This window comes from Punica granatum, chromosome 7 (assembly GCF_007655135.1).
Source record: "Punica granatum isolate Tunisia-2019 chromosome 7, ASM765513v2, whole genome shotgun sequence".
Lineage (NCBI taxonomy): Eukaryota > Viridiplantae > Streptophyta > Magnoliopsida > Myrtales > Lythraceae > Punica > Punica granatum.
The window spans coordinates 17527557-17554000 of NC_045133.1; the positions used below are offsets into that span (position 1 = coordinate 17527557).

At 36.3% G+C, this 26444-nt stretch overlaps 2 protein-coding genes across 3 annotated transcripts; both read left to right on the forward strand.

Annotated features, from left to right (window-relative positions):
* The first annotated feature begins 3844 nt into the window (after positions 1 to 3844).
* On the forward strand, positions 3845 to 7637 carry LOC116214979 (CRM-domain containing factor CFM9, mitochondrial). Of its 2 annotated transcripts, none has more exons than XM_031550521.1 (5): positions 3845 to 4017; positions 4103 to 4347; positions 4962 to 5298; positions 5937 to 6338; positions 7146 to 7637. In XM_031550521.1, exons 2-5 carry the CDS (start codon positions 4256 to 4258, stop codon positions 7575 to 7577), a joined length of 1263 nt encoding a protein of 420 aa, XP_031406381.1. In that variant the 5' UTR covers positions 3845 to 4017; positions 4103 to 4255; the 3' UTR covers positions 7578 to 7637. The 2 variants fall into 2 exon arrangements, with proteins under 2 accessions (XP_031406381.1, XP_031406380.1); XM_031550520.1 differs by having other exon boundaries at positions 3846 to 4017; positions 4146 to 4347.
* A 14601-nt stretch (positions 7638 to 22238) lies between these two features.
* On the forward strand, positions 22239 to 26444 carry LOC116213751 (probable fructokinase-4). Its single transcript, XM_031548800.1, has 4 exons — positions 22239 to 22760; positions 24310 to 24642; positions 25558 to 25674; positions 26039 to 26444. The coding sequence occupies exons 1-4, from the start codon at positions 22359 to 22361 to the stop codon at positions 26168 to 26170; spliced, it is 984 nt and encodes a 327-aa protein (XP_031404660.1). The 5' UTR covers positions 22239 to 22358; the 3' UTR covers positions 26171 to 26444.

A 26444-nucleotide genomic window follows, 5' to 3' on the forward strand; every position in this document is an offset into this window, starting at 1 on the left:
GTAAGCACAACCATCGGATCGATATAAATGAATAAAACAAAAGTGGATTGAAATAATAAAGCGTTCAAAGGTAGTGGCATAAAAGTATAGTTTTTCCAAAATTCTTTCTACTAACAAGTATCGAGTTCAAATAAGTGATCAGATAACATGATACCGTCAAACATTTCATAGTCATAAATCAAACCAAATCAAAATTGAGTATCTTCTCATTAAGAAAGAAAATCAGCAACAATCAATATGTAGTTCCATTTCACAAATTAAACTTACAAGCTCATGAGTTTATTTGATCTGCTATCTCAGACTCACAAATTAAATAGTCAATACGTGATGTCAATAAGAACTCCTTATTGACACCACACATTCTTGAGGGCGAGAGGGATCAACTAAATCCACACACTAACACCAACTACATGACTATCAGCATGAATTTCTCATCTAAAGATATCAAGTATACTGATCAATCTACGTAAATGATTAGTATTGAAAACAGTATGCTAAGTCTCGTGGGTAACAACGATGAACGGAAAGCATAGCAACATTTTAAAGGCATATCCAAATCAGAATTGAATTATTGTTATGAGATTCAAAGAGGTATAACCATATCCCCTGGAGCAAATTTCAGGTTGACAAGATAGTAACAATAACAAAAAGGACCCGAGGATAGCAATGAAATATTTTATGTCATTCAAATTATGTAATTGATGAGAACTTGTCGAGGTGTTTTTTTGCTGAGTATTTGTAGAGGTGTTATTAAGCATAGATTGGTTTCTCCAAATCAAGCGATAGGGTTTTCTATAGTTCTCATCTACTTAGAGCATGACTCGAACTACAAAAGATAATTTTATTTGTAAAATCTTAGCCACCTAGGTGAGATGTTCAATAAATTAATTTCAGTTTCATGAGTAACTAATTTGCATGTGCCTCACTCACGAATTTTTATAACCGATTTATTGCAATAATACCGAAAATTAGGGGAAAAAAAAAAAAAAGTGATTTTTAAGTTATGAGAGGAGAAAGAAAATAAATTTAGCGAGAGAGATGCGAAAAGGGACATAGTATGAAAAAAATGTGGGGACTGGGAGAAATTGTGAAAGAAAATGAGAGAAAATATTTTGTATAATGATTAAAATAAGTTTCTTTCTAATTGGGTGGTTATTTTTTAAATGAGTGATCGAGTAATTTTGTAATATTTATTTTTTGTATTTTCATGAGTGGTGATTAGAAAATACAACTCTCCCCTAAATAGATAGTATAGATAATTAACAAATCAAGATAGGGAATAAAAGTCAGAATAACCAAGCAAGGGAATCCAAACGAGACATTTTATAAAGAACCCCAATGGGACGTTTGATTCACTAGATAGGAACAAAAGGGCTTTAGAATAAAGAGAGAATCAGAATTTAGAATAAAGAGAGAATTGAAATTAGAGGGATTAGAATTGAGATTTCAAATGTATATTTTTTTGTTTGTTTGGTTGGTTGTCGGAATAAATTTGGAATGGAACACTGAGAGTCCCAAATACCGCTAATAAAAAATAAATATTAAAATAATTGAAAATGTTTTAATCGTTTGAAAAATGAGCTTCAGCTACCGTCGTCACCACTAGTGAACCTGCGACGGAGACCTTTTGACTGACCTCTTTCGGTCGGTCTTTGCACGTGAGGCTTGATGTGTAGTCGTCTTGGTCCCATCTCACACCGCCGATGAGATATAGGCTGCAAGAATCTAGGTGGAAGCTCGAAGAGCTCTGCAATGGCAGATTCTTACACGAGAAAATCCAATGATATATACGCATAACATTCCTGCAGTTTTCAAGGATTTCACTTCTTGTATCTTTGATATAATTTTTCCCACATAACAGCACAATTGCGTCCTTAACTCATAACGTGAACCCCTCGCCTCCTTCTCCCCCCCTCTCTCGGCCCCCTGAAACGAGCATCCCCAACCCATCCTGCACTTTCCCACCCTGCTACCTAGGCATGGGAAGAACGAATTGTATTGCAAACCAAACCGAAAATAACTGAATCATATAACTGGTTATTAAAGGTTTGGGAATCGTTTCTGTTCGATTATTTACTTAATATATGTGGTTCGGTTAACCGTGAATAACCGAACCAATTTTTTAAAATAATTTTATGTAAGAAATAAAATAATGAAATATCAAATCGACAAATATACACTATATACTAAAACGGTTGTTGAGGCTTTTTAATAATACGAGGACATGCATCCTTCATATTTTTCTATTTTAACACTTTCTTCTTTTTTTTTTTTTTCAAATTTAGTCAAATTTTTTTATTGTTTCTCGTTTTTGTCCATTCTATTGATTTCTTCTTACATCATCCAAAACAATTTCAAAATTAACATGTCTTAACTATCTATATATTAATTAATTAACTAAAATAAGTCACATAATAAAAAAGTGAAGTACGGTGTCATTTTAATACTCACATGCATTTTCTTTCTCAAAATAATATCACACGTAACTTTTATCTCTATAATTTTTTTGAAAAATAATGATGAATGAGTGCTCTTAGGATTTAGAATATTTATTCATTATGATGTCTCCGATTTTAACGGACCTGTCAAATCTTTCGTTTATCTCCTTTTTCTTCATTTAGGCAAAACATTATTATTATTAAATCATTCTCTCTCTCTATATATATTTTTAAAAAAACGACATAAATCATAATTAAGAAATTTATAAATTCTCAACTGATCAATATTAGAAAATTAATATATGTGATATAATAAAATGAGCTAATTCCTTTTTTGGTAAGTATATATTTTAACTAATAGAACTCAACTAAATTTTGTTCATAGATTACATTTGGTACTTTATATGACAATATCGGTGCTTATTGTAAGTATAGTATCGTGCACTTATTAGGTATAATATTATATATTTATGTCATCATCGTTTTTTTGTATAACTGATTTTGTCATTATTTTCAGTCATATTTTACATTGATTATCACATAAGTTATTATATATTATCAACTACAAAAATGATGAAAAATTTTTCTGATCCTCGGCAACTCGTGGAAATTGCACCCTAATTTTTCATAAAAGCTGTTAACCAGTTAACCCAATGCATGAGAACTGATTTGAAACAGTTGGTTATTACTAAATATTTAATGAGTATAAGTGAATGAGTAATAAACAATCAAAATATTTTTAAGTGAAAATTTGTGTGTTTACTGTGGGTCAGTTTTTTACCTTCTAACACCTTAATTAGGTGTTACATATTTAAGTGAATAAGTAATACTCAATTAATATATATAGGTAAATTACACTGGTAGTTCAAAAAGTTTTAATAATGTTTCAAGTTGGTCCAAAAAGTTTTTTTGCTTCTTCATGGTATAAAATGTTTCAAAGTTGTAACATGATAGTACAAACCGTCATCTCGCCATTGACGCTGTCAAGCCGAAACTGATGGTGCAAAATCGATTTTTATGGGACGTTACATGATGATGCAAAATATTTTGAAGTTATAACTTAATAGTACAAAATATTTTATGTAAGTTACATGATGGTCTAAAATTTATAGTTTTGTAAATGACGGTTTGACAGCGTCAATGGCGAGATAACGGTGTCAATGGCGAGATGACGGTTTATATAATTATTTTACAACTTTGAAACATTTTATACCATTAAATAAAAAAAACTTTTTGAACCAACCTCATATATTATTAAAACTTTTTGAATAATTTACCCAATATATATATATATATATATATATATATATATATTTTTTTTTTTTCCTTAGACCTTTACAGCTCGGAATTGGACGCTGACCGAAACCAAACCAAAAAGTACGGGGCTCGGTTCGGTTCGTACTACGATTTTCCGACAACCACCGGGCGGCTAAATGCTAAAACCCCCAGCCCCTAACCCCATCCTCATCCCTCCCACCTCCTACTCCCATATGACAGCGCCCAGTGAGTTCCGGTCCTCAAATTTGGATTCAAAAGTGCGTCTTTTGAGCTTCGGCTGTGTCAGTTTCACGCTTGAATGGTAAGTTAGGGGTTGTGGGTTCCCTCTCTCTTTTTTCCCTGTCTTGTGCTGTTCATATTCTAGGGCGAAAATCAATTGAGTGCAGGGATTGTTCAATCACCGTGCTTTTTCGGTTTTCTTGAGGATAGAGAAATAGGGAGTGTCAGCAATGGTGTAGTGTCATCAATTATGCCTAGCAGCAGCAATGGTGGTCGGGCACTGATACTGTGGAAGCTATCGCAAGCCCCTTGTTTGCGGAATGATGGGCAGAAAACCTTTGTATTTGTTGCGGAATCTCCTCGGAGCTTCTTCACTTCTGAAACCTTCGCCCGCCGTCCCTTCCTGTCGCAGGTTCCCTCCCTCCCTCTCTCTCTCTCGAAAATTCTCTTCCTTCCTAGGGAACTTGATTGTTTTGATTGATTGAAGTGAAAAGCTAAGATAAAGATAGTTGTTTTGTTATTGTGATTGCTGATGTTCTCTTCCACTTTTGACATGAAATCTATTTATTTGCATCCGAGCTCTGCTTTCCACTGGTAACCACTATTGCATCGCAGCATTGAACTGAAATTTGACGGGATCCTTGAGTCTGCTCGGCTCGAGCATTTCGGCTCAGTCTGACATCCCCAGGAAATGATGTTCTTCTCCCCTGCAATTAGTGGGAGATTCGGACACTGATTTATTTTGTTAGTTTCAATCTTAGCTTAGGATCCTGGGTACACATGCACAAAAATTATTCGTTGCTGAAATGTAAACTTATACTTGTGGCAATTGATCAGATTCTGATTTAATGGTTCGCTTTCTCGTTTAAGGGATTTGATCTTTGCTTGCTATATCTTTTCATTTTGGAGAAGTGATCTTGTTGATAGCCTCAATGAGTACTTTACATTGTAATGTTGATGCTTGAGGATTATGAGATTGAAGTATCTAGTTCTCACATTTCCAGCAATTTTCTTTACCCTTTTAAGGTTGATGATCCTGCAACCCCAGAGGTCAATTTTCGCTTCATCCACACAATCTGTTGGGCTGAACTCAGTCAATCCTTTGTGGGGTTTTAGAAACTTGAGCTATGGTACTGTAAACCTCGTGTTATCTCAAGGCAAACCCAAGTTCGAGGTACAAGAAGTCGACCCTCCGAAGAAGGACAAGTGGAAGAACAAGAAGAGGTTCAAGATGCAGAAGAAGAGAGAGAAGGAGAAGCGGAAAGCTGCTAACAGGAAGGACCCGAGAAAGCTTGGGATAACCAGAAAGAAGAAGCAGAAATTTGCAAATGCCGAACAGAGGATCAAATACAAGCTTGAGAAGGTGAGCCCTCCTGTGTTAATTTTTTTTCCCTCCGCATAGACCAGGCGATAATGTCAACGGGTTTTTCTCTCGACGTGCCTTCTGTAGCTGAGTTTGTCTTTAGGCTGGTACATATGCAATCGAGGCAAAGGAGAAATTATTGTGTCTAGTATTATTTGATTAGCACTGCAACTTTCAGTGCAAATCATTCAACCTGACACATCACGGATTGGTATCCCTAACTTCAGTAGCCTGTCTCTAGCTTATCTTTGTATCTTTTAGGTAACTACAGAGCTAGCAATAACTACAAGAATAATTTAATCTTAGATTTGGTTTTTTGACAGTGATCAGGTTGCTCTTTGTTCATTTAGAGTTAGATCTTGTCTAATTAAATTGGGAATGCATGGATAGTGGTGGAAAAGATTCCCATCTAATTCACATCTAAGCCTGTCCATTTAATTTATAAAGGCTAATGTTACCTACTAGTTCTCTTATTTGTCCTGCCAACGGGAGCTTTGCCTATCTATTTTGTCGAAATACTCTAAATTGGTCTGTCTATTAATAGTAGTACAAAGAAGCTTGCCTGCATTCTTGCAATTGCTTAGATAGGAGCGTTGAAACTCTGTTCAGATCTTCCTAATTCATTACTATAACCACAGGCAAGAATTAAGGAAGCCTTGCTACTTGAAAAACTCAAGCGCTACGAGGTCCCAAAAGTCCAAGGTCCCGTAATTAAACCCGATAATCTCACAGGTGAGGAACGGTTCTATTTGAAAAAGATTTCACAGAAGAAATCCAATTACGTGCCTGTTGGCAGAAGAGGAGTGTTTGGAGGAGTTATTCTCAACATGCACATGCATTGGAAAAAGCATGAGACAGTCAAGGTCATATGCAAGCCCTGTAAGCCAGGGCAGGTGCACGAGTATGCCCAAGAAATTGCGAGACTGAGCGGTGGGATCCCAATTCATTTTATTGGAGATGACAAGATAATATTTTATCGGGGAAAGAATTATGCGCAGCCTGAAGTCATGTCACCTATAGATACTCTGTCCAAGAAAAAGGTGCAACACTTGCTTCTGATATTTTTCCTTATTTCTTACATTATAAGATGTGATTCCATGCTTTTTATGTTTTGACATGAAAGGATAATAAAATAATGAAAGGAATCTCCATATAGAATGGTCGCTTTTTACACGATGATTTTATTCAAAGGTCCTATATCTGTTCTCTAGGATTAAATGTGACACGAAGGTCTAGAAACTGAATGACTGGTTTGAATAGTGTAGTTGGTAGTAGAAGTCGGTATGATAATGATCAGGTTTAAGGACAAACCCAAGATCAAGTATCACAGGTGGGTCCTCATCATATCTGTGAGCTGAATATTGTAGTAAATGCTGGGACTCATGGTTTTGGATCTTAGCTGTGCTGGTTGGTCAGATCTCCCTTTATGCCATTACGGCGACAAAGATGTAACTTCATGCTGATCCATTAAGTTTTGGAAATTAATCTCGTTGATATATGAATTCTGGTCAAGCACTTTTTTTTTTCCCAAGATCTTTTTCGGGTGCCAATTATAAGAACCACTATAACATGGGTGATTGGATTTGTTAAATATTTCGAATCAGATTCAGACTAGTGTTGCATCATGAACATGGCCAATCAGGTTGTAGAAGTACAGTATGAACTGAAATAACTGTTTCTGTGTGTCGTACCAACATCCATGTTTTGCGCTGTAATTGGCAATTAATCCGTCATTGACTGTACCCATCTGTTCTTTGCACATTTTCTTTTTAAATGTTTCCAAGAATCTTTAACCATTTTTCTGATATAAATACGTTGCTTAGTATCGTCTCTAATCATCATTGCAGGCTCTTGAGAAATCAAAGTATGAGCAATCACTCGAATCTGTTCAGCGCTTTATTGCTATTGCAGAGAAGGAATTAGAGCTTTATTACAGGCATATTGCTCTTTATGGTGACCCAAATAGTCGGGATCCCGTCAAAATCTTGGATGCTCCTGGAAGTGGGGGATCGGGAAATTTAACTGATAGTAAAGATGATGTGTCTTTCACATGTCTCTCAGAGACTGAAGAAGACCGATTCTCAGACCAGGAAACGTGGGAGACCGGGAGCGATGATGGAAGTGGTAAATCCATGAGGACTGATGGTTCGGGTTGTGAGTATGAGAGTGAGTCTGGTTCTGATGAAGAAAGTGAAGAGAGTTATTTCAATAGATGGGATTCTGAGACTGATGATAAACGAAAACAAAGAATGCCGGGGATTTTGGCTGAGATGGAATGAAATTGGTATTGAAAAATGTTTCAAGTTATTACCATTCAAAGAATGATTAGTTCCCCTTCACTAACGTCTTAACCTTTGATTCTATTTCCGTTGCCCATAACCTCTTCCAAGAAACTAGCCCCTCCGAAGATTGGCCCATATGCACTAAATGAGGTCACTGACCTTGCAACCGCACCTACCCGAGGAATCCACAGGTAGTTGAATGCGCTTGCTTGAGATCCCGTTCCGTAGAATTGGCCTAAGTGCCGGTGAGAAGTCTAGTGAAAGGTTTGATTCTGTAACTAAGCCATTATAAAATCGATTTTATATTCTTAGATAAAATATTGGTGCCTTTGTTTCGAAGATGTTAAATTTGAAATGAAACTTTTGATGCCAAAGTTAATGATCATGGGAACGCCAGGCTGAATGATTCCATGTTTGGTGGATTTCCTTCCAATAGCTTCTCGTGTTGGTTTCAATATTCTGTCTTGGATAGAATGACTATATATAAGATTGACTAAGGACCCTTATCAAGTCAATTTCGAACACACGGCTGCCCATCTAGCTTGTGATCCAGATGCGTATAATTGGTTGTGAAAGAAAGTCGATGATTGAAACCGAGTGAAGACAGTGCCACAAGCCAGAAGAACAACAAACCTCTGTAATTTATGGCAGTACTCTTATCAGAAAGAAAGAGGTTGGATATATTTGGTAAGTAACAACTGGAAATTCTGCAAAACAGAGGAAGTCTGAGGCAGCAAACCGTAAAACCAGAAGGTGAAAGAGAGAGAAAATGAGAGAGGAAAGCGCAGCTGGAGGTGGTGACGAACGGTCATCGGAAGAGGGAGATCTCCTCGACCGGAGCACGAAGAGAACGAAAAAGATTGCTCTCTGTCGAGAACAGGAGGGGTTGTCGTCTGATAAACCCTTCCTTCCAGGACAGAGGAAGTTGGCTTCCAAGAGGCCTTGACAGGGGACCGTAGGAATGAGGATGGGAGTCCTATGGAAGAGGAGGAGGAAGCTGCAATGGATAGCCAGGACAGTAGAGCTTGTTGGTTTCCGCACACCGTGGAGAGATGCCCTCATACTAAAGGTTTTAGGGAAGAAGTTTGGCTACGTTGCTCTTCGAAGGCGTCTGCAACAAATATGGAATCCGAAGGGGGAGCTCCATCAAACAGACCCAGCCAACAAGTTCTATAACGCAAAGTTTTCTGTCCGTGATGATAGGGATCGCGCCCTTTCCTCTGGTCCTTGGATTGTTCAAGGTCACAACTTACGGTTCAGGAATGGGTACCGGAATTCCACTGGCAAGATGCGAAGATCGATAAAACGGCTGCTTGGGTTAGAATCCTGAACTTACCCATGGAATACCAGAACAATGTCTTGCTACGAAGGCTGGGTTTCTGGCTTAGGCAAAATGATTAAGATCGACGATAATACAGGAGACGCCTCAAGAGGGAACTTCGCATGTATCTGCGTGGAATTAGACTTGAATGAGCCCTTGAAACCCACTGTTCAGGTACTTGGTACAGAGTCTATAATGTGGAGGATGAGGGGCTCGATATGATCTGTGTTGACTGTGGTCGTTTTGGCCATAAGAAACAATGCAAGGACTCTGAAGAGCCTGGAAGTGGGGAGGAGATAATGACTTCAGATAAAACGAGTAAGGGCGGTTTGAAATCCAACAGTATTGTTCCAGACTCGCCTGCTGCTCCTGAAGTCTCCCTGGAAAATCTGGTTCCTTTGAATCCCTTAACGTCATCAATGGCAGCCGAACCGGATGACAAGATGGAAGATGTTGTGGAGAACGTAGCGCCATTAGGTCCAGATCCAAAACCAGGTGAAGGAGACAAAGGCACTGATATTTTGTTGACTACTACACAGGGGATTGCTACCACAGCTTACTTCTTCTAACGCTATCCATCGTGGAGAAGGATTTGTTGGCTCAGGATGCTGCAAGCACTGGGGCAGAGGCATTGCCAGCGCATTCGGCCTAGGCTTTGAGCCTCTAACTCGTGGGGAACTCAGAAACCGGTTTGGAGAGCGATCTGGAAGTGGCCACGGCCACAGAGAATTCGTCAATTCTCATGGCTTGCTGCTCACGATCGATTGCATACGAATGGTTATGCTGCGCGTTGAAAGGAAAATCGAATTAAACGCAGATAATTAAAAAATTTTCATCATATGAATATCGTATCATGAGCTAGAATCGTATTCCGGGTATGGTATAGCCTTTTATTCAAATTAAACAAAGCAACTCTATAATTATTTCTACAAGGGTTATCGAAATACACCTATCAAGAACGTATCATTGTAGATGATTGAAGCCGATCAAACGTGCAGCCTCTAGCCTCGTTCACACGGGCTGTTTGTCTCTAAGGAATTACGAGGCAGTCTCGGACGTCCTTCTTGGCGGCCGAAAAAGAAACACAGTTTTAATCGGCAGCTCCAAAAACAAAAGGCAGTAGGCTTATAATTTTCTTAATTAGCTGTGTGCCTCTCTGATCTCTCTCTCTTTCGGTTTTGTGTGTGTATTTAATGCCCCACATTAATATATAAAACATATCCATATATATTTTACATAATGAGTCAAATGACTTTTGAAATTGATTTCCAATTAATTAATCAATTCACAATTAATTAATTTATTGCTGTTACCGTTACACATATAAGTCATCTTATGACCAAAACTTCAAGAAAGAAAGACTTTTACACCCCGACATAGGTTTCCACTTTAGACTTTCTAAATATGAAATCTTTTCTAATAATAAAACTCTCGTATTTCCTTATAAGAATTCACTTTGAATACTCTCGTATTTACCGACGTGAAATTTACCACGAAAATTGAATACCAAGATATTGCATAAATAATCTCAATTCACTTTCAAGTGAACTTCCGAATATTAAGTGGTACATACGGGAAAAAAGAGAGTCGTATACTTAAATTAAATAATAATTAAAAATATTAATTAAAAAAATTATTTAGAAAAGAAGAGGGGACGGGCTGCCGAGATTAGTTATTTCATAATATAAGATCCTTGTCGCGGCCACTATCTTGTTCTAGTATGTAATGGTAATGCAATAGAGATTTAGATAAATTATATGTGATATTGGAAAGAAATTATCTTGAGATATTATCCGACATGGTCAAGATATGCCGTGTGGAAGACAAGGGAACATGATCGTGCATTTGACCTTTCCTTCAAAGCTAAGGGAAATATATATATACTAATTATTAGTTCCCTTGGTCATGATTTTTCCCTAATGTTAAGGATCTATATTGAGCTTCGTGCCTTTTTGATTAACTAATTAATATATCTGCAAGTTTTCGGTCTGGGTTAGTTTAATTTTGATAATAATACTCATTGATCCAAGACGAGGGCAGAACACCCCCAACCTCAGAAAGTCTTACTGTTTTTTTTTTTTTCGTTACAAAGGAGGCATAGGCCTAGTACAATGAAAGAGATTTTGATTGTAATTTTGGATCACAAGGGATGTCTCACGTGAACACTAAAAATGCCCATGAAATAGGTAAGGCTGGTCAAATTGTGTAGGAGACGCGATATGAAGCATATTCTCTTGTAAGATTTCACGATAATTTAAACTTAATTCTTTATCAAGCAAATTGCATCTTTTTTTTTTTGCGGTTTCATGGGAGGCACATGACCATGGATTTAGTACAATGAAATGTAAATCCTAATAGCTAATAAAAGACACATTACTATTAACGAGAGTTGAACTTGGAATCTCTTGATTTTGCGTTATTTAATCATATCAAGTCCACCATATTGGATCTTTTTTTCCCCCTTTTTGTTTCTTATACATCTCAATCGGATGACTTGTGAAGAATATTTGAGTCCGTTCTGGTTTTGATTATGTGGGAATCAAGGTCAGTTTTTTTTTTTAAAGTATATATAAATTACCATTTGACATTAAAATCTTCCTTCCAAGAGAAATAAGTAATATTGTCATACTGAGCATAGTTGACGTAGTTACTTTCATGTTGGGCTTCAATGAAGCCGGTGGGATCATACTGCACATCTAAGTTGAGGTTTTTCTTCACGATTATGGGAAGAATTCCATCTACCTTAGGTTGGGATTGTATTAATACTTTCTATTATAGAGGAGAGGTTGATGTTCATTTGTTGAATCAACTACTCTACAAGAAATCTGTGAAATATAGACGGCAAAATCTCTCTATTTCATCTTTATTCCACCCATAAGGACGGAATAGAGACGGATTTTGCATCGTAGGTAATTTTAGCGTTGCAAATTAATTGAGGTGGGTAATTTTGTCTCGATGTATTAAGACAGATTTTTCCATCACTATTTGGTCTCATTGAGATGGAATTGGGATGGAACTTTCCGTCTACGATAAATGAAATATGGACGGAATTTTCCGTCTCTATGACATTGAGATTTTTGTCTACATATCCGTCTCAAAAGGGCTATAAAGGCGAAAATTTTTGTTTGACAAAAGTCCCTCAAAATTCAAATTTTTTTTAATTTTTTTCAGTTTTAAAAAATATAAATAATTGGAATAGCTATCAGGAGGCCAAGGCCAGCACAACTAAGCGGGCCCTCAGCACACGGGAGCATAGTGTACCCACACCTCCAATTGGCACTGGACGAGATTTGATAATGTGCCTTCGGCACCTTACCACTATGTTATGCTCCAACTTTTACCTTTTTTATACAATTAAATATATTCATAATACAAATTGAAGCATTTTATTTTTAGATTAACATCCAATTTTCTCTCTCTATTAACAAAAAGATATTTTTTATAATAATATTTGATGTGGACAGATTGTTCCTCCACTGTGTTTGAGATGGAAAATTCAGTCTATGATCTCTCTCTGCAAAGTAGAAATGGAAGTTCCGCCTCTAATTCGACTTTAATAAGTTGAGACGGATGCTCGTGTTTGTCAAACCATGCCTAAGCCATAGAAACTAATATTTCCATCTCTAATTTGTTTCCTAATATTGAGACAAAATATTCCTGCTCTTTTCCGTCTCTAAGCCATTGAGACAGGAGTTTCGTCTATGATCCATCTCTAATAGGTATAGACCGAATTGGGACGGGATTTTCCCTAGGGACGAAACTTTCCATATCAATTTCGTCTCTATACTAGGATAGAAATTTTCGTCTCAATTTCATCTCTATGATAGGGACGGAAATATATGTCTCGGTCCATCCAATTTTTTAAAACGGACTATACAGTCTTAAATTTTCATCTCTATTTATACAGACGAATATTCCAGTTTGAATGTTTCTCTCTTTGTATGTGGATGCCTTTTTTGACGGAATCATTCGTCCAAATATTAGGATAGAGCTTTCCATCCAAAATTTTCGCCTATGAGGCGAAATTCTTGTATTAAATCATATAGTTAAAGAAAAGGCTTTTGTTATTTTCATGAAGACTCTAATTGAAGTGATTTCACAATTGTCCGCGATTATATTTGTTGAGCGTTGCTTCATTTTGGAAGCATAAACCTAGACAATTTAGAACTGCACATGCTCGAGAAAAATAACTTTTACATTTACAGAGGGAATAACATTGCACTCAAGTTGGAGGTTTGACTAATTTCCTAAACAAAAAATTCTAGTTTTAATTATAACTAGTGTTTTACCCATGCATTATTCGGGATTTCGATATGAATTGTCTTTTAAAATTCAAAACTATTTTTTAAAAATATTTCATATTTAAATTGTATTTTTTTTATACTTGTAAAAGAATTTTTAAAATGTTTTATAATTTGTACACGCTTGATTCATTCATTATTGCATAAATTTATTATATAAGTATGCAATTGAAATATATACTTTTCTTTCGGATTTAATACAATCATATTAATATATAGCGAATGCTTTCTATGGTTGGTAAAATACAAATAATCAAATAAATAATATCTATCTATCATAAAATAAAACTAAAATTATTGTTCAGTGGGACATCGGTGAAGTTATTAAATTTTTTCCTTTTTCATTATGATTAAAACTAAAATCATTGTTTATTAAATTTACTGTGCCAAACGAGACAAAAGAGAAGAGGATGGCTTGGTGGTAAGATTTCTTTCAATTTGTATTGTGGTGATGGTGATGATATTTATGAAATACTTTTAACGACGATATTTATATATAAATACTTTTAACGAACAATCCACAAAACTATATCGATCCACATATCTTTTAATTGATTTCACAACAAGTCCTCAAACTACTATGCATTTTTTACGCGTTTTCACAATATAATATCAATTAGAAAAGCAAGTCCTTCTTTAGGATAAACATGTAAGTTTAAATAATTAGATAATTGAAAGATATGCATAGGTTACTCCTTTTATATATAGGAGTTCTTATATTTTCTTTTTAATGGATAAATTAATGCTAAAATAACCATGTTAAGGGTGTGTGTTTTTTTATTCGACATTATTGCTAATATTTTTCATTCATGTCATCTTCTGAATATTGTTTCACATCTAAAAAAAAAGGAAGCTGAATAGTATGAGCAAAATGATGAGTTAAACTCTAGAACATATAGTTTCAATAAAACACTTTACATGTTCTTGACACAATGATATGTTATGATATTTTTTTGCAAATATATATATATATATATCAAATATAAAGATGGTATCAGAAGTATGAATAGACCATATATATTTCGTGATATCTAATGACATTTTTTTACATGGTAGATATATGAATTAATATAAAATTTAATCTACTTAAAACAAATTATAACATCCACAATAACAATTCCATATCTTCTCGCTAGCATTGTGCGGGTGCTTCTCAATAGTTAATACATCTAAAACTCTTGTTTCATTCAAACCACATGTCAAACCCATGTTTTTTTTTCATTTTCATTTTCATATTCATTTTTATTTTTGCATGTTCTTGTATGTTTATATACGTGTATATATATATATATTCATTTTCTTCCATGTTCTTGTATGTTTATATATATATATATATATATTCATTCCTTTATTATCTTCATTTTTCATTTTTCTTGTTTGTGTGTATTTATATATATAATAAAAATTTACATAGACTAAATAGAAGACAAATGTAATCTTATTATAGATATTTTAATTGTTTTATTTCGGATAAATTATGGTTGCTTGATAAATATGATATTTTCAAAATATTATTTGTAAAAGAAACTCTCTTTTGAGTGATTCACTTAATATAAGAATTACGACGATATTTATGTATATTTTATTTCTTTTTTAACTAAAATTTTATATTTTATAAACAATATTGACAATATATCTAGATAATAAATAATATAAATATTTAATAAATTAAAATATTGAACTTTTATATTCATGTTTAAACGATTTGGGTAATCCTATTTTAAATTATCAAAATAACTACATTTTACCTATTTTGTTGTTTAATTATTTGGCTTTTGTTGTTTTCACGAAGAGCCTGGTTGAAGTGATTTAACAATTATCACTAATCATGGTTGTTGAGCATAGCTTCCTTTTGGAAGTATAATTCAACCTATACAAATTACGCACATGTTGGGGGAAAAAAATGAACTTTTAGATTTAAAGAGGGAATAGCATTGGATTCAAGTCGAAGGTATGGCTAATTTCCTAAACAGAATATTCTAGTTTTAATTATAATTGTAAAGCTCATCCATCGTTCTCACGACAATTCACAACCCGGCGATAGTTAAGTGGCAATATGATGCCTTGTCAGGGCTGATTTTAACAAAAATCCAATTAGATAAATAACTCAGCCAAAAACCTATTTTAACCCGTCAACCCAAATGCCCCATCCGTTATAGACCAATTATTTCATATCTTTTCTTTCCCCAATTTTGTCTAAAAAAATTATCAGAAGAAATTTTGTATTGTAAATGCAATATACAAATTAATATATATATATATAGATATTAGCTATCACGCACACGCACACGCACACGCTACTCGCGTATGCAATCGCTTTCCTATTTTTATTATATAATCTTGATTTTGATATTCATAGAAAATTGTTAGATTTTTGGGAATGATGATCTATCTTTGTAGATATTTGATAGTTGTAACTAATTAAATAAAGGTAGAGTGAGGACTGAGAATGCCCGACAGGACTAAGAAAAAAAAAAGGTAGGGAGTTTTCTTAATTGAAGGTAAATGGACCAATTTTTAGGATTTTTTGTCCCGTAGAAATAGGAGAATAAATGGGAGAAATAAGATCAAACTATAAAATAAAATAAAAGCGGTTACAATACAAAACTTTCGCTTAAATAATAGTATAAGACATAAGATAAGATCAGATATAAGATAAGAGGTATAAGATACAAGATTTCTTTTTTAATTTAAGTGTATTTTGCAAATTGATCTTGTACATACATAATTTTTTAAAGTTTAAATCTTGAATATTCGTATATTGATTTTCAACTTTATATGTTGTTGCTTGTGACTATTCTTTTTAATTGTAACATTTTAAAAAAAAGGTGAGAAAGCTATAGAAATACTTTTATGGCTAAGTTCGTCAATTTTAAATTTTTTTCATATTTTTTTATGTTTCTTCTAATAATCCAATAAGTTTTTATAATTTATTGAAAAAAAATCAAGCCAGTGGTTGAACTAGTTTACCCTCGACCCAGTGAAGAGTCCGGTTTTAACACCCGAGCCAGGTTTTAAACATTGATCACAACCCGAGAAATCATGTTTTAGGTCTTTTTTGTTTGATAGGTACGTTTCAAATTTCTGAAAGCTGGTCATTATTTGGTAGGAAAATATTATCTAGATGGACCTTAGATGGACCTAATCTAAGAGAATATCAACATTTTATTTTTCTCCTTTTTCTTTGGTCGATCTATTTAATTTAAAATTTTAAGAATAATGAATAAACAATTGAGAAAGTTAGATGAGAAATTCGGGTTAAATTATTACGTCCACCAACTTGTCGAATTGAGTGAGTACCGGGCGATGATAGAAAACCGTGGGCCCTCTCCCTCACCCTTCAGTTCACGGCCCACCATAAATTTTGTTAAATTATGGCCTCTTCTCTAAATTAATTAATTAATTTGACCCAAATAAAATTAATTTATTGAACTCTGCGGTCCTCACAAAAAATAAATTAATCATTAAATGGTACTGATTTCTCATTTGTTCGCTTAATCTCAAGAAAATTGAACAATTTTTAACATGTTGGGGAGAACAACTAGGCAGCATTTCTCGTGAATTTCCATGCAAAATTGTGCCTTTCTTAGTGCATTCGGCCTCGTAATGAGAGCCAATCTAATGCACGAACATGATTTATTTTAGGTTAATGATTTATTTTAGGTTAATAGATTGAGAATATTTTGTGATCCGATCGAAAAGTAATTTCAAGGTAGGCGCTTATAGGTTTTATCAAAGAAGACTGGCGGAGCTCCTATTTTGAAATAAGCCAATAGAGCACCGTGTTTCAAGAAATACAGACAAAATAATTTCCAGAATGGTACCCACAGGTTACAGCCCCTCCTGCAATGGGCAAGGGAGGTACCACCTTTCGATAACTTATGCCGTGTTAATGTCCTCTTGGAAATTCATACCGGGGCGTGTTGATGACATAGAAAAAAAGGGAAAAAGACAAAAATCCTTCTTGTGGTTTGAGATCGGGACAAATCACACAATGTTATTTTGTTTGTAACAATTAGCCCCCATGTTATTTGCTCCGTTAGACATAGGGGGTTACAGTGTTAATTTTTTTCATTTTCAGTCTCAATCTTTAATATTTTCATCATTTTAGTTCTAAATCTTTTCTTTTATCATTCATATCCTCAACTTTTTATTTTGTTTCATTTTAGTCCTATAAAGAAAAGGGTTAATAGCGCCATATAACCTAACGTTTGAATGAATTCTTAGTTCTAGCCCAAACTTGATTTTTTATCTAAGATATCCCAACGTTGACATGTTGGTTTCAAATCTATCCCGACGCTAACTTTCCGTCCAAAATTGACGGAATTGCACACATGACACGTTAATTTCACATTTATCCCGACACTTGTTACAAAATTAATGTGCCACGTGTGCAATTTCGTCAATTTTGGACATAAGTTAGCGTCGGGATAGATTTGAAATCAATACATCAACGTTGGGATATCTCAGGTAAAAAATCAAGTTTGGGTTAGAACTAAGAATTCCTTCAAACGTTAGGCTATATGACGCTATTATCCCTAAAGAAAATTGAAAGAGAAGGAGAGGTTGGGGCCACCAATCGGCAACTCCGATCCCTCCACCGAGGTGGCCGATACCCACAGAGGACACCAGCGACCTCGGTGGAGAGGTCGGGGTCACCGATTGGTGACCTCAACCCCGAATCGACCGAGGACTCTCCGTCGGTACCCACGGAGGACGCTGATGACCTTAGTGGAGGGGTTGGGATCGCCGATTGGCGGTCCCAACCCCGGTCCCGGCAACCTCGGTAGAGGGGTTGGGGTCCCCGATTTGTGACCTCCGACTCGGAGTCCTCAGTCGATTCGAGGTTGGGACCGCCAATCGGCGACCTCGACCTCTCCATTGAGGTCGTCAACGTCCTCTGCGGGTACCGACGACCTCGATGGAGGGGTCGGGGTCACTGATTGGCGGCCTCGACCCCTCATTCCCTTTCGATTTTCTTTATAGGAGTAAAATGAAATAAAATAAAAAGTTGAGGATATGAATAATAAAAGAAAAAGATTTAGAATTAAAATGATTAAAATGCTAAAGATTGAGGACTGAAAAAGGAAAAAATTAACGCGATAATTCCCTATGTCTAACGGAGCAAACCACAAGAAAGTTAATTGTTCCAAACAAAAAATATTGTGCGATTTGTCTCAATCCTAAATCACAAGAGGATTTTTCTCTTTTTTCTTAGAAAAAATTCGATGTAATATGGGGCTATCATCATCATCATTATTATTTTCTTGAAAATCTCAGCTGCTATTGTCTCTTTGGCTGTTCGGTGAGTTAAAAGTATTGTTAAATCATGATACTATAAAGTGAAATAAAGTAATTCACAAACAAATACTAATTATTTGAGGTCAAAAAAGTAAATATCATTTTTTCTTAAAAATTAAGAAAATCTACATATTCATGAAAAAATAATAGAAATGATCTTGAGAATGTTTTCACGCACTTGCCATAAGTCGAATGGATAGGTCAGTCTAGTCACAGACCATGTAGGTGGTCCAATAAAATTATTCTTCATCACAGTTTTTAGACTTGAATTTTTTTGGACAATTCTTTTTTACATAATTGATATAATTAGTATAATATTTTCTGGTCTATTGATATGTCGATCTTAATATCAAAGAACTTTTTATTTATAATTTTTACTAAAACTACTCATAGCGAAAGCTAAATAATTCTTAAACGGGAATAAAAGAAGGCCTATACCTCTTCTTACTGAATTAAGAAACAAAACAGTGTGCTTGAGATGCCATTTTTCTAAATCAGGGGAAGTGACCTGTTTAATTAAAAGGTGGCATGTACTATATGCATCCACAAATATTGAAGAATATTTTCCCAATTTGAAAACATACGACAAAAGAAGAAAAAGATGATAATAATATTGAGATATATCAAAATTTTGAAACGACAATTTGTTCAAATGTGCTGAGATTGCTACACGGGAGGAGTTTGTATCGTGTGAACTTGGAATGGATGTATAGATTCTATTCGTACTTTTAGATAAAAAATCGAATTCGAATCTCTGTTTTTTATTCTTTCAAGATGGAATTAAGTGACCGGAGAATTTCTTTTTTTCTTTGGCCAAAAAAGAAAAAGACTGGAGAATTTCTTATTCGTCAATACATCTGTTGTCTAGAATGAATTGGGAAAAAAAAGTTTGGCGTGACCTACTTTTTTTTTATTCATAAAAAAGTAATTTTTTTTTTACCTTAGAATCCAAAAGCCCCCTAATTTTATGGACCTAATAAAAAACATTCGTTTTTATTTTAATATCAACAATAATAAAATAATATAATTAATTTGACCATTTATCCACCACTTCTCTAACTTCTTTCCTTTCCTCTCTTTATGCTCTCTCTCCTCTTCCTCCTAATTTATTTTCTTAAATTTTCAATAAATATGATACCTTAAATCTCTAAACTCACATCATAAATATATATAATATATATAAAAAGTGATTATTTCTATCTATACATCATGTTAAATTAATTTGTCGAACACCCTGAGTGGCAATAGGACAATTCTGAATTCTGTATATTTCTTATATATATATAAAAACAATATCTTTTGCCTCACTTTTCCACATAAATGTATATAGTATACATTTGATTGAAGTTAGATTCTTCTTTTTTTCCGCCAAAGCAACTAAATTAGATTCATCCAGCTTATTCTCTCTTCCCTCTTTTTCCCTCTCATTCACTCAAATATTGATATGGCACAAATTTAATTTAACTAAATTTAGTTTTTTTATTCTCATTATAAGAAAAAGCTCTTTGTATACAAAAATAGTAAAAACTAATTAATAAAGAGGCACGAGATTCGCTCTAATGAGGATCTAATCCGAGATATCACTACACCAAACCTCCTTAGCTAAGTCAATTTGGTCCGATACCTTTCTCCATTTCCATGATTCCGTCATTAGCTTTTTACTCTGTTCAATTCAAACCTTATTCGATTCATATTTTATATTATTATGCTTCTGTCTTTTGCATACGTTCATTTTAATAATATTATACATAGTTTTGATTGCAATTGCATCAGTATATAATCAATACATGCGAGTATGATGTGGATGGACTACTTCTCTATAGGAAGAAAAGAGCTTGAGCGCAAAAAGCTGACATTGCAACAACACGGGAGTGGAGAATCGAGATTAATAAGAATAATTAGGTGAGATTTTATTGTCCATCGGCTCAACTCTTTCGATAATTATTATAAAGTTGTGAAAATGTGTAAAATTTTCACTTAAACCTACACGAACTTGAGCCAATTTACAAACAAAAAACTTAAGCTGATAGTCTGCTGAACTCAAACCTCAAGCCTCATATATGCTTGTGGTTTTTTCTCAATTTTTCCGTGTTGGACAACATATCTTAATATCGGCCCTCACATAGCAACGTATGGTTTAGCACGTGTCACGGGCCTTGAAATAATCGACTTCAACAACTAACCACGAGCCACGCATCCTTTTTCGTGCTCGGACGAGGGGGACAAACACCAAATAACCTCAAGCTCCACACTCGATTCTAACTAGAGGTGCATCTTTAGTTATCTCGGGATTGCACCAGGCCACTCTCGGACCTGACTAATGTACATTTTTGGCCACCTCGAAACCAAATCTGGTGTGGTGTGAGCACACATATGCGTGAAAGCATAACCCCCTTTGATACCATGTAAAACTCTCACTTGGATCTACACGGATTTGAGTTCATCTGCAACCCAAAATCTTAAACTGATATATTATTGAATCTAAGCCTCATATATGCTTATGGTTTCTCTTTTAATTTTTCCGTAAGGAACAATATATCTCAACAAAATGATATGGAATATGATTAAAGAGGAACAAACATAGTAGCCGTTCTGTAAGAACAAATTTAGCATCATGATAAGAGGTCTAGCATTGTCAAGTTCACAAGGATTAACTAGACTAAGAGAGGGTACAAACATGAAAAATATATACAAGAGGTGAGGTGAAAAATCAAAGGATGATAGTGAGCAAAAGGGTATAATCTGATTTGTAGATGGGTTTTATTACACAATTAATAAACTTGAAAGAGATAGAAAGGAATAAAAACCTTTATCCTTTTTTCTTTAAATAATAAGAAGTTATATGATATTATTCAATATTCACTAATAAAATTTTATGTATGTTGATCGACGAATATGTTCGTGCATAAATATTTAAAATAAACGGTTTTGATTTAATTAAAATCATATATATATTGGTTTGTAATATCTTTTAAATGAATTTTTTGACCCACGCAACCTTGAGTACTATTTTTTTCCTACTAAATATATAATATAATATTCTAAAATCTATTAATACGTGTTCACATAGGCGACTACATCATTATTTTATGGTTATGATGCTTGCCCCACCCAACCAAAGGAGGAAAACAAAATTTTCTGTTTTGCTTGTTGGAAAAGGAATTGCCGGTTCCTTCAAGAGGAACCATTGTCGATTAGATCTTACCCACAAATTCTCTCTCAAAATTTAACATTCGAAATTCATCGTCACGAGATCGGCTCGTCTAAACACAAACGTCTATATCTGTTGAATGTCGCTCGATCTCCCACTTACCGAAACCGAATAAGTTTAGATAAGAGTTCAGATTAACATAACAACATTTTTGATTGTTTGTTTAAATATCTTGATCCATTCGGAATCTCGAGTTAGATTTGATCTATTTCAATTTTGAATGTCAAGAGATCTTATCAATCAATATTCAACGGGGAGATCCATTTTGGATTACAGAAAAAGTCTAGCTGATGGTAATCAAATCAAAATATCTAGATTTCCGATAGATGGCTAGTGATATTCGACCTTATTATTATGCAAATAAATTAAAAGAAAATATTTTTTTCTTTAATTTTTGGTGTGATAAATAAATCTCTATTTGGTAAAAGATGAAATTAATAAATGAAATACAAAGATATATTTCTGCTACTTCAAAATCCTCTAATATCCATCTCCAACAACCTCGTCTCTATAAATAAGCCCCGAGACTCTCTTCTTCGTCTCCTCCCCCACTCTCTCTCTCTAGCCTTCTTCATATAATCCTCTCTCTCTCTCTCTCTCTCTCTCTCTCTCTCTCCCCTCTTCCTGAATCTGAAACCTTTGCAATGGCGTCCAACGGCAGCTCCAGCGGCCTGATCGTGAGCTTCGGCGAGATGCTGATCGACTTCGTCCCCACCGTCTCCGGCGTGTCCCTCGCCGAGGCGCCGGGGTTCGTCAAGGCCCCTGGGGGCGCCCCGGCCAACGTGGCGATCGCCGTCACCAGGCTGGGCGGGAAGTCAGCGTTCGTCGGCAAGCTCGGCGACGACGAGTTCGGGCACATGCTCGCCGGGATCCTGAAGCAGTACGGCGTGAAAGCCGAGGGGATCAACTTCGACCAGGGCGCCAGGACCGCCCTCGCCTTCGTCACCCTCCGCGCCGACGGCGAGCGCGAGTTCATGTTCTACCGGAACCCCAGCGCCGACATGCTGCTCAAGCCCGAGGAGCTCAACCTCGAGCTCATCAGATCCGTAAGCACTCTCTCTCTCTCTCCGTGTTCGACTGTGCTCTCTCTCCCCAGTTTTACTCTGCGATCATTGAGGCGAAGACTGTCACAGTCCGGTCCCTCTCCTCTCTGCTAATCTGACCCGGCGGTCTCGCCAGGCGGCCTCCCTGATTCGGCCACGTGGGATCCTGTGGGCCCCGCTGGTGGTCTATACCGCAGATCCTACCAATAAGCTGCAGCTGACTCGTCTCTCCCGCCGTGGGATTCCGCCATTCCTTTCCTCCATCCGATTTGAAATTACTAGTTTATCCTCTGCACCGTCGCAATTCACATTACCATATTTTCATTTTTATTTTTATTTTTGAAAATTTTGACAAACTTCCACGAAATTACGAAAATTTCCCCTTTTATTTGGGGTGTAATCTGATTTATTGAATTTGACTTTCATCGAACGGGCGAAATGTGAAGGGAATCTAATCAAGAGCGAGGAGAGAGGGTCGGTCTCACGTGAGTGTGACGGCTTGTGAATGTGGGACCCACCTGGGGTGGATTTTCCTCAGGGGAGAACGGATTGATTTTCCGTCCTTGCTCGGGAGATCTTTCCGGCTTACCGAAGCCAAAAAAGGGAGATTTTTTAAGGCGTCCGGCCAGATCTTTTGGAGCTTGATTTTACCGCCTGTTGCTGACAGGCCGTATTCCGGTGATGATGGATAGCGAATGGCAATAGCAGGCGGATAATGCGGTTTAAATAATTTTTAGTGTCAATTTAATCCAATTATTAGTTTAATTTAAAAATAATAGCGCGTGATATATACCTATGTACCATATAATTTTTTTAATTATTATAGTAAATATGGCGTGCTAGAGGCTGGATGGGCAGGTAATTGAATGCCCACATGCTCCGAAGGGCACTGTTTTTGGTCAATAGCTTTGACTTTTGGCTGGCCATTTGCTAATCCATGGAGGCGCCAAATTACTTTTGACCAAACCCGCGCGCCGCCCGCGGGAATTGGAACCTCAGGCGATAGAAGCTGCCCTTTACAGGAATTTGTTAGAAACTCCTTTTTTTTTAAGGTGAATAAAAAAATTCTTTCTTTTTAACAACTGCTCAATATTGGGAAATTTTATGTAACCTGAGTTATTCGGGATAATTGCGGAGCAACGTTCAGTCTGGTTGGGGCTTGAGATCTTGGTTTTTGGTGGGCTTTTCAGTTGGGTTACAGCTGAGTGTTTTAATAGCTGCTATTTCATGTCGGCCTTGTCAGGACAGTGCACTTTGTTTGATCTTGGAAGTATAGATGCGCCCTTAGAACTGCAAGGACAATGGGGTAGGTTAGCTTTTATGCTGTTCATGGGGTCCAAATAGAACAGCGGGGAGTAAATGCCCTGATGAGATATTATCTTTTCTTCAATGAGGCTAAGTTTGGACTATTTGGTGGCATTGCGGTTTAGTTCGGTTTTGACCTTCATACATTCAACTTGGCCATAGTTGTAATGCTTTATTCATGACCTAAGCAGTTGAAGTTGCTGGGGAATAAGAGATGTCCTAAAGATCTTTTGTGTCATTGTTGCAGGCCAAAGTGTTCCATTATGGCTCGATCAGCTTGATCGTTGAGCCATGCAGATCAGCCCATCTGAAGGCCATGCAAGTGGCCCGGGACGCTGGGGCCCTCCTCTCCTATGACCCCAACCTCAGGCTCCCTCTGTGGCCATCGGCCGAGGATGCCCGTGAGCAGATCATGAGCATCTGGGAAAAGGCGGACTTGATCAAGATCAGCGATGTGGAGCTGGAGTTCCTTACTGGAAGTGACAAGATTGACGATGCCTCTGCAATGTCTCTATGGCACCCTAACCTCAAGCTCCTCCTCGTCACCCTGGGCGAAAAGGGCTGCAGATACTACACCAAGGTGAGTGGGATCATTGGGTTCTCATTTTCTATTGTGTCAGTGTCTGCTTTTCTTTCCAATGTTCAAATAATCTGATGCTGCGATCGCAGTTTCTATGTTTTGATCGCATGACCCTTTCTTTTTGCATCTTAGTGCATAGCATTAGTAACATGCACACATTAGTTGGATGCTGTCTTGATGCTTTTTCTGGGAAACAAATAAAGCACTATATAAGGGTATAACGAGGATTTGCCATTTTGTGTTATGAAACACACAAAGGATAGAACAGCTGATAGTGTCATATCATCGAGATATTTTTCTTAATGTGGTCATCGACTTGCAAGGTCTTGATGCTGATATCAAGTAATTATCATTCTTTATAGCCATATCTCGCAGCACCTTTCCCTTTCCCCATTAGCAAGAAAACAAAAAATGTAATACATTATGGATATATGATGTCTCCGTTTAGCTCCACAGTCATTGTCAGAGTTCTATGTCTGACAAACTGATGCACACAGTGAAGATTCACTTTAAAAATATTTATCTGCATTGTATCGTGTAGTGGTAGGATTAAACGTACATACTAGTATGGGACTAAACGGCTAGCGGCCAATCAAAGTAATAAGAAAGGGTTTTGTCGCCACCCACCTGATTACACTAAGATATTTAAAAATGACAAATAGCCACTTAGATATATTAATTTGAAATTCAATTTTGGTTTGGCTTTCTCCATCATGGAGTTGGTGGGAGAGTATCCTGAACTTATTTGATCTTTCTTAATGTTGTTATTGGACAGTTTTACTTTTTGATAATACATGTCTGCTTTCCCTCTGTGTTCTACTCGTCCATTTTTAGAATTATGTATAGGCCACTGGCTTCTAACTGTTCATGCTAACTTAAGCTAAAATTTGCTCTTTTTTCCCCCCTCGTATACAGAATTTCTGCGGCCATGTCGAGGCTTACCATGTAAATGCAGTGGATACCACTGGTGCTGGCGATTCATTTGTGGGAGCTCTTCTCTGCAAGATCGTTGACGACCACTCCCTAATCGAGGTAACACGGCCTTCATTTTTTTGTGCTTTAGTGAATGGCATAAAAGAGTATGTTTCCGGTGATCTTCTCATCTAATGTACCACTGAAAATGACTCTTACATCCTTGTCAATCTCAATCGATCATAAACTCGGGGGCCTTTGCCCCTACAATCTGTGTGACGGATTGAGTTTTTTTAGAAAGAAGTTGACCTCTTCGACAGCTTATTATTATTGTAGCCACTGCAGTCTTATTGCAAAATGTGCTGCAGACAACAAACTTGGACCGATTTTCTTTTTCACTGCCTTCTGCTTTCAACCCATCTAAAAGACCGGATCCTGACAATGTTGGTGTTAACATGTGACATTGATTTTGATGGGAATGCAGGACGAATCGAGGCTGAGGGAGGCGCTGAAGTTTGCGAACGCATGTGGAGCCATCACAACCACCAAGAAGGGAGCAATCCCGGCCCTTCCAACTGCGGATGAAGTCCTGAGCCTCATGAAGGGCTCCAAATGAACTTGAAACTTTGCAAATTCCTTTTCCTTGTCATTCTCCCCTTAGTTTTTCTTTCGTTTCTTTCTTCTTCAGTAGGGAGTTTGCTCATCAAATTCGACGAGGCTTTCTTCTTTTGGTCTTCTCATTGAGGCTCTCCTCTCTTTTTTTTCTTTGCATGTAATGATTGGAAGACTTCCCCAATGCTTCAAGGTATTATTATCTAATAAAATTTGCTTGGAAAAGGAAGTGAAGATTTGAAATTGATCAAGTATTTACCCCTCTTCCTTTTGCTGGA

Coding starts and splice junctions, on each gene's coding strand:
- LOC116214979 (XM_031550521.1), top strand. CDS start 4,256: ATGATGGGCAGAAAACCTTTGTATTTGTTGCGGAATCTCCTCGGAGCT. Junction 4,348..4,961: donor GCCGTCCCTTCCTGTCGCAG/GTTCCCTCCCTC, acceptor TACCCTTTTAAG/GTTGATGATCCTGCAACCCC. Junction 6,339..7,145: donor ATACTCTGTCCAAGAAAAAG/GTGCAACACTTG, acceptor TCATCATTGCAG/GCTCTTGAGAAATCAAAGTA.
- LOC116213751 (XM_031548800.1), top strand. CDS start 22,359: ATGGCGTCCAACGGCAGCTCCAGCGGCCTGATCGTGAGCTTCGGCGAG. Junction 24,643..25,557: donor GCTGCAGATACTACACCAAG/GTGAGTGGGATC, acceptor CCTCGTATACAG/AATTTCTGCGGCCATGTCGA. Junction 25,675..26,038: donor ACGACCACTCCCTAATCGAG/GTAACACGGCCT, acceptor ATGGGAATGCAG/GACGAATCGAGGCTGAGGGA.